This window comes from Bos indicus x Bos taurus, chromosome 1 (genome assembly GCF_003369695.1).
Source record: "Bos indicus x Bos taurus breed Angus x Brahman F1 hybrid chromosome 1, Bos_hybrid_MaternalHap_v2.0, whole genome shotgun sequence".
Classification (NCBI taxonomy): domain Eukaryota; kingdom Metazoa; phylum Chordata; class Mammalia; order Artiodactyla; family Bovidae; genus Bos; species Bos indicus x Bos taurus.
In genome coordinates, this window is record NC_040076.1 from 134,265,087 (window position 1) to 134,272,864 (window position 7,778).

General features: G+C 45.2%; 2 protein-coding genes and 1 long non-coding RNA gene across 13 annotated transcripts in view; 2 read left to right on the forward strand and 1 right to left on the reverse strand.

Moving 5' to 3' along the window:
- CEP63 (centrosomal protein 63) overlaps nucleotides 1-635 on the reverse strand; it is a 73,964-nt gene extending 73,329 nt beyond the window's left edge. For 2 of the 7 annotated variants that reach the window (XM_027545491.1, XM_027545477.1), the window contains exon 1: nucleotides 374-635. Coding sequence is in view for 4 of the 7 variants with exons in the window: in XM_027545520.1 (XP_027401321.1) it covers nucleotides 79-324 (246 nt within the window). In the remaining 3 variants the exon portion in view is untranslated. The other 5 variants (XM_027545520.1, XM_027545461.1, XM_027545511.1 and 2 more) reach the window with 5 other exon arrangements.
- Nucleotides 636-808: 173 nt separating this feature from the next.
- ANAPC13 (anaphase promoting complex subunit 13) lies at nucleotides 809-6,209 on the forward strand. 5 transcript variants are annotated; one of them, XM_027545567.1, is made up of 3 exons: nucleotides 809-891; nucleotides 1,911-2,041; nucleotides 5,804-6,209. In XM_027545567.1, exons 2-3 carry the CDS (start codon nucleotides 1,943-1,945, stop codon nucleotides 5,927-5,929), a joined length of 225 nt encoding a protein of 74 aa, XP_027401368.1. In that variant the 5' UTR covers nucleotides 809-891; nucleotides 1,911-1,942; the 3' UTR covers nucleotides 5,930-6,209. The 5 variants fall into 5 exon arrangements, with proteins under 5 accessions (XP_027401368.1, XP_027401347.1, XP_027401376.1 ...); XM_027545546.1 differs by having other exon boundaries at nucleotides 828-934; XM_027545575.1 differs by lacking the exon at nucleotides 809-891 and adding an exon at nucleotides 1,049-1,209.
- Nucleotides 2,049-3,660, forward strand: LOC113894995. The gene is made up of 2 exons (XR_003511726.1): nucleotides 2,049-2,737; nucleotides 2,912-3,660. It is a non-coding gene; the product is annotated as an uncharacterized LOC113894995 (long non-coding RNA).
- Nucleotides 6,210-7,778: the final 1,569 nt, after the last annotated feature.

Sequence of the window (7,778 nt, forward strand, 5' to 3'; positions counted from 1 at the left end):
ACTCCGCTGGGAGAAGGGGAACAGCTCGCCCACCCCGCCGCCCTCCCGCCGGCCGGCCTCAGGGGAAGGGCTGACCACCTGGCTGGCCCGGACTGCGCGCCGTGAGAGGCCATATCTTGCTTCGCGGGTCTGCGAAGCGTTTGCGGAGAGGAGGGGCGGGGCGCCGGGGCGGAGCCGGGCCGGCGGAGGCAAGCCTGGAGGCCAGCGGGTGGCTGAGGAAGTCGGCCCCCGGCCATTCGGCCGCTCAGTCTGCGGCCCCACTGCAGCCAGGGCTGCCTCCGGTTCCGGACACGGGCACCCGTCGCCTGTTGGACTTTCACACATGCGGTTACAGGCCTGCCACGAGCGCGCCCCCGAGTCTTCCCGCCGTTACCTCCGGACGGGGGCGCGCACGCGCGTCACCGCCAACCTGACGTCCAGTCACGGTCTTGGGAACGTTCGTTCCGCCTACTGCTCCCTCGCTTTTGATTGAAGCAACGTCCTCCTTGACTCCCCCTCCGCCTCGCCAAATGGGCTCACCGACATCCGGGGATCGGCGAGCAGGGCGCGTCTGTCACATGACCGCTGGGGGCGTGGTTCTGGCCGCGCTGAGCCAGGGCTGGCAAAGGTTTCCCGCGCCCTAGCTTAGGTAGTGTAGGAGAGGAGCACGTTCGGGTTTCGGCCGATCCTATCGGCCGAGGTCGTTGTCCTCACCTCATCCTCATAACTACCTCCCTTACCGCACGTCGGGAGGGTAGAAAGGGCTTACACGGCGGTCCTGGACGTCCCCCGCTTCCGCATTTGGTATAGCCCGCCTCGGGCCGGAAGCCGAGGCTGTGGGGCGGGATCCCACGCCTGTACGGACGGTGGTGGCCCCAGAGGGTCATATTTAGCGGGGAAAAGGCATTCCAGGTTTGCTCTTTTAACTACAAGCTTACGGAGCTCTAAAACAGAGGTGAATTAAACTGCCCCTGTCCTGGAGAAACGCACGCACCGCTTGTCTGGGAAGACCCTGTAACGGGCAATGTAACAAGCTCCTGATGGGGCCCATTCACGGCGCCCAGGGAAATAGGGAACCTGCGGAGGGGCGGGTACCGCGTTCTTCTTGGGGCTTAGAGAAAGCTTCCTGCAGGAGGCCACCTGGGAGCTAAGTTGTTTAGAGTGACTGGGGGTTAGCTGAGGAAAAAAGGAAGAAGACAGAGCATTCCAAGCTTTGGGACAGTCACGTGTGTAAGAAAGATTTTGTTCAGGAAAGTGGTAACAGTTCATTATGGGGACTGGCATGTGCCTGGGACGGTGGCTGTGGCCTGGTCAGTGCCCGCCTTGTACTTAACACGCTTCCAGCCCCTGAAGAGTGAAGGCACCTTAGCGCCTAGCTCTGGAAATGAGACGTTAGCCCCGGTGAGCTGACACCCAACTCTGAGTTTGGAAGGAAAAATAGGTGTTCATGATGGGGCAAAGAGACCTTTTTAGGTGCAAAAGCTGGAAAGTGTGACAAGTTAGATGTATTCTAAAGAAGAATAGGTGAAAAACAATTTGAGGCCAAATTGGGGGAAAACATGCTGAATCATTAATAAGAAATGTACGCACAGCAATTGGAAACAATAATGCTTGAACGATCAGTCATAAAGCCAACTTAACTTGCCTAGTGAATCATAAAAACAAGGAACCATTCAAGGGCAGAATGCATGCTGACGCTGAGTGATCCGAGAAAACTTTACCAAAAGATGGAATCTATGTGTGACTAGGAAGATCAGCTGGGAGGTACTGTGATGTTATAAAGAAACTGTAATCTAATCCAGGTGAGATGAGTCTTTCCCGGGATGAGCCAATGCCAAAACATCCACACTAGAAAGCCTAGAGAACCCTAGTGCTGGATTACATCATCTTTTCATTCTTCATGTTTAAGAAATAACCTGTTTGGTTTACAGGTCCCATCCGACAAGATCAAAGCTGCAAGAGAATGGACAGTGAGGTACAAAGAGATGGAAGGATCTTGGATTTGATTGACGATGCTTGGCGAGAAGACAAGCTGCCTTATGAGGATGTTGCAATACCACTGGTAGGCTGTAATGTGTGCTGAGGGTGATGGGTTAAAGGTCTGATCTGGTAGACCCTAGTAGCTGTAGGTTATCAATGGACAAATAAACTGAAGTCAAAGAAATCAAAACTATGGAGTCCTCTGACTCTAGAAACCTCTGGAGAGTACTTAGCTCAACTTTGTATTTGAAGAGAAAAGTGGTTCAGATTGCTGAGGTGACCAGCTCAATTAGAGGTCATATAAGAACTAGAACTGAGGTCCTCTGAGCTATGTTATGTCCACCACACCAAAGGTAGTAAAGAACTTAATGCATACCATAAGGAGGAACAAGAAGCAGTGGTATATGCACTTAATTTTTCTACCTGTGGCCTGTCATTTTTAGAAACTCAAAGTTTTGGAGCACATATCTATTCTAGGTTCCCTGGAAAATATTCAGAAGAGACCTGGCTTTTCTTCTTTTACATTTAGATCATCAGGCTTTTTTCTTTCCTAATCTCTGGAAAATTCTTCTGCAGGGAGTTTGTTAAGCCTCATGTCATAAGATCTAAATGTTTTACTCGAATAAATGCTTACTAAAAATTCTGTTTATGTCATAGAAGCCTAACAAGAAGAACCAGGACTGTTTTTCTTTAGAGTCTGCCAAGAGTTGTTGATTAAATAGAGCTTGCGAACAGGTGGTCTGCAGCAGCCGTATATGTTTTCATTTAAGAATAAGAGGTAATGTGTTCAAGGAATAATACACATAACAGGTAATAAATGACAGCTTAGTTCAAGTTTAGAAAAATAATCAAAAGAGCATAATAAGAATTATAGCTCCACTTTCATTGAATACCTGTTTTGTGCCATGGACTGAGGTTGAAACCTAACATATTTTATCTATATCCTTAAAAGAACCTTCAGGGGTGCTGATGATGTCCCCACTGTACAGGAAGAAAATAGGATCAAAGAGGGAATCTTGCCCAAAGGTTGGTAGCTAATAAGCTGGACTTCACACTGAGGTCTGTGAGGCTCCAGATCCTGTCCTGTGGACTTCTGTTGGTTCTTTCATTCCGCAAGCAGTTCTTTGAAGCCTATTATGTGCCTTAGTACTAGGTAAACATAAGGATGTTTCCTGCCCCTCTGAGTCTAGAAAGGCAGCATATATCAAAAAATAATTGTAATAGTAAGTGTTCTGAGTGGAGGTCATGAACAGCTGTGTAGTCTAAAAAGTGACTGCTTGCCTGGTGGGCATTAGAAAGGGCTTCAGGAGGAAAATCACATTTAAGCTGGTCATAGGGGAGGAACAGAGGGTTAGTGAGGGTGGACAAGCAGTGGGAATAGATGTGCAAAAGTTTTGAATGGCTTTGGGAGATGGTAAGGTATTCAGTGTGGATGGAGAATATAACTGTTGTAAGTAAGAAGAAAAGTTGGTCTTGGACCTTATTTTGAGAGGAGCATTTGATACCAAGCTTACCCGTCATCCTGAGGAGTGAGGATCCTCAAAGTAGAGATCTGCTATGTTCAAAAATACTAGAAGATCAGTTCAGCAGCATTATTAGAGAATGTCTGCCAAGGAGAAAGGAGCCAGTGACAGAGCAGAGAGGCCAGTTAGGAAGCTAATGCAGTGCCTAGACAAAGGAGGAGGGCCTAAACAAAGGCAAGAAAGTGCAGAGGAATCGCTGAATTCTGGACGTGCTGACAGCAGGATCTGGGGACCATTTGTGTGGATGGGGTTGAGGGAGAGGGAAATTTCTATGCTGACTTCCAAGCTGTAGCCTGGCCCCGTTGCTAATCCATGTCTTTTCCCCAGGGCTTGTGATCCTAAGGCAATGTTTGTGTCAGTTAGCTTTTGCTGCTGCCTAACAAATATCCCCCAAATATGGTGGCTTAAAACAATAGCTATTTATGTCATGATTTTGTCACTCAGCTGAGTCTTCTTGTCTTTGCTAGCATGGTTGATCCCTGCTGGACTTCGTGGTGTTTTACAGTGGGCCAGCAGACTGGCTGGTGGCTAAGTAATTCTGAAGGCTTTGACATGTCTCACAGTTAGCAGGCTGTCAGCTGGAATGATGAGCTAACTAGGCCACAGTCTCATTATCCAGCAAATTAGCCCAGACTTCACATAGTCATTTTCAGATTCTAAGAGCAGGGTGAGAGGAAACTGCAAGGCTTCCTGGAGCCTAGACCCAGAAGTCACATGACCAACCCCAACCGAGGGTTGGGGAAATAAACTCTGACTTTTCATAGGAGTAGCTGCAAAGAATTGTGGCCATTTTTTGAGACTTTGTGTTTGTTTTCCAGGCACATAGGCAATTTTATATGTTGGCCTTTGTTGCAAGAGACAATAGTGACCAAATTAAAGACATGCTTATTTTAGAATGAGATGAAGTTAAATAACTGATTGACCAAGGACTTGTTTATGCTTTGTCAGCTATAAGTAGTTATTGAAGCCAAATTTTCTCTTTGAGTGCATTATTGCTTTACAGTAAATGATAGTTCCTTTCAATTTGTACAAGTATGTTTGAATCTGAGTTTTACCTTTGTAGAGCAAAATGTATATGATTCAGATATACTTGTACATCTTACAGTTAAATCATTTTATTCATATTGAACGTCATTTTGAAGGAAAAAGTTATTATATTCATATACTGCAAGTTGGAGTCCAGTGGAAAATCCTAAGTCTGGATATTGAGTAACAGTTTGCTGCCCTTAAAAATAAAGTCTAAATTAAGATAAATGAAAAGAAATATATTGGTATCAGAGAATTCTAGTACTAAGCAGAGTTCTGATAGTAACAAATTTAAATACAAGGAAACTATCAAAAAATTCTCACCACACCACAAAAAACTGGTGAACTATGCGAGGTGATGAACATGTTACCTAGCCTTACTGCAATAATCATTTCACAGTATATACGTGTATCATCATGTTATACACCTTAAACTTACACAATGTTATATGTAAATTAAATGTCAGTAAACCTGGAAATACATAAGGACACTACCCCAGATTCTACACTAAGTGTGGCCCATAGCTTACCATTTTCAGACAGTCGTGGGTAAGGTGTGTTGCTGTCTGCTGCCCTGCTCCACCACTAAAGGGAAGTCTCTTCTATTGTCTTATGTTTCCGTGCTCCCCACTTACCTCCATTATGTAACAGAGGCACGTTGGGTACCTTTGAATTGTTTTGAATTGGATTGTTTTGAATACCTTTCTCGTGCGTAAGGAATATGCCAGCAGATGTGGCATTCTATAAAGCAGCCTCCCCCCTCCACCCCCTCCAAATGATTAAGTGCTGGCTGATTTCATTGTTCCTAGCCACTGGTGAGGATGGCAAGTAGTTCATGCCCTGGACACCCCATGTGGTGCTGACCTGCGTTACCTCACTTAGCCCTCACGGCAGTCCTGACAGGCGATGACTACTTTTTTCTCTCATTGCTGAAACGGAATCAGAGCCTCCGAAGGTCTGAATACCTCGCCCGAGTACCCCAGGAAATGGTGGAGTCATGGGCTAGGATCCCAGTGGCTCCAGGAATCCTGTGTCTTTAGCCTTCTGCCACAGTGCCTCCCATACATGCCCCAGAGTCATGATGCTGTTGTTCTGGCTGGAGGTGGATGGGGCACATTTGATCAAAACTTGTGATTTTTTTTCCTCACTTTTTTTTGATTCTCGCTCTTTCTGTAGGGTATCTCTACTACCTGTTTCAGGAACTCACAGGTTTTCCTTCTAAGTGTTCTTGAGTTTTAAGGGGTTTGTTAATGCAAAGGAAGCCATCGTTCTGAATGTCCTTTGTACCTTTTCAGAATGAGCTTCCTGAGCCTGAACAGGACAACGGAGGCACCACAGAATCTGTTAAAGAACAAGAGATGAAGTGGACCGACTTGGCCTTACAATACCTCCACGAGAATGTTCCCCCCATAGGAAACTGACACTTGGCTCCTTGTTCATCAACAGATTTTTTTAAAAAAATACAGATACAAAACATTTTCTTCCTGTCTCCTAACTTAAATCTTTTAGTGATAGATCAACACTCAAAAATGTGCAACTAATTTTGTGGCAGCAAGATACAGTGTGAAAATACTCAATCAGGTTGAGAAGCTGATTGCGGTTTCTTAGGAATGTAGAACATCTGGCCCTTCGAACCTAAAGTTCTTCACTGACTAGCTTGTGTTTGAACATGATTCATTAAATGTTTGCCTTTAACTCTGATTTTGCTTTACTGTCAGAGTTTATCACCTCCCAACTACTTACATGTGTCCTGTGACACAGGTGATTGGGGATATGAGAGGGAAAGGTGAAGAAAGACGAAGTCAGACCTGAGAATGAACTCCCATTCTGAGAATCATCTGAGTGGGTTTGTGTGGTCTGTAGATGTTGTGGATACATAGCCTGGTCACCGACTACTGGGATTCCTAAAATTGCCCATGAAATTTTCAAAACTTCGGATAAATTTACAAATTAAAAGCTATCTTGACAATTAACTTCTCCCTACAGCTTTCTCTGGTGCCTCAGGAAAGGTGAGATGGACCACTAATTTTACCCAGTAACAGGATTCTTTATTTGCTCAAAGCCCTTTAAGGTATAACTGAAGCACTGTGGAGTCAGTATTTGGTTACACATTTGAGTAAGAACTTGTATTTTGAATAACACATTGATGGACATTTATTTCCCAGAATTATTTGCCTCTGTTATGTGGTATCACTCTTGTTCTCTACCCAGATTGTAAACTCTGCGGGGAGAGGCCCTGGTTTTAACATCTGTACCCCTCCTCATAAAACTGGAAACACTGAATAATTGAAATCTCTCTTCTCATCATTTTTAACGGGTCATTTTATTTACATTACCTTTTAGGAATAAGAAGTGTACCACAAAACAAATGAGCTGATTTTAGGGTTTCGATCAGAAACATGGTTGTAACAACTCATCTGTCATCCAGACACACCCAGGCTGATGGGGTCCCTGGGTATCAGTGACTTGCCTAGAAGTCATTCATCTCAGAATAAAGGCCTCAATTCACCAGTCCCTCAATAACCAAAGACAGCTCAGTAAAAAAGAAAATTACGGTGTTCAGAAAAAACATACCAAGAGAAAACAAAGTTTTTCAAAAAATTACCTAAAATTCCACAGTTCTTCCACATTCTAGTTAACTGAGAGCTTTACTACAACTTTACTTGTGGTATATAATACCCAAGATACTGACATCTGGAAATCCAGCCTTGCTTGAGGGCCCCACCTTTCCCCGGAGTATTGGTAGACCAGTCTCACAGTATGAGACTTGTAAGCTAGACCGTTGCTGGTTTATCTGCTTGGCTGTGACCCTCTTCTGAGAATTGCTCCCACAACACATTTGTGACCCATGATAGGGTGGCAAAACAGTAGCTCACTGTAAGGAGTTAGGTGACCAATTCTGGGCCAAATTGTCAGCCGCAGCTTTAGAATCTGCCCACCTAGGCCTGGCTAGATGATGGGCACAAGAGATGCTGGGCTGCCCTTGTAGGGTGCCTCCCTAACCATAGGAGCTGAAATACCCATGGAGGAAGGTGTCTGCAGAGGGGCTGAAGGGCTGTGTCCACGTAGCTCTTCTGTGGTTCCTGTGCCTTGGCTGCTGTGCTTTCCAGTTCAGCGCATGTGTGATGCTCTCTGTGGGGGGCACCTCACCAAGTATGATGGTGATGTCAGTGAACAAAAAGTATGGCTTCTGCCTTCATATAGTGGGGGAACAGTATTAAACCAGTAGGCATACGAATCTATGGTTTTAAATTGTGACACATACTAGGA

Excerpts from the sequence above, each read along its gene's own strand:
- ANAPC13 (XM_027545567.1), top strand. The coding sequence starts at position 1,943 with ATGGACAGTGAGGTACAAAGAGATGGAAGGATCTTGGATTTGATTGAC. Across the intron at positions 2,042-5,803 it reads AGGATGTTGCAATACCACTG|AATGAGCTTCCTGAGCCTGA; the intron begins GTAGGCTGTAAT and ends GTACCTTTTCAG.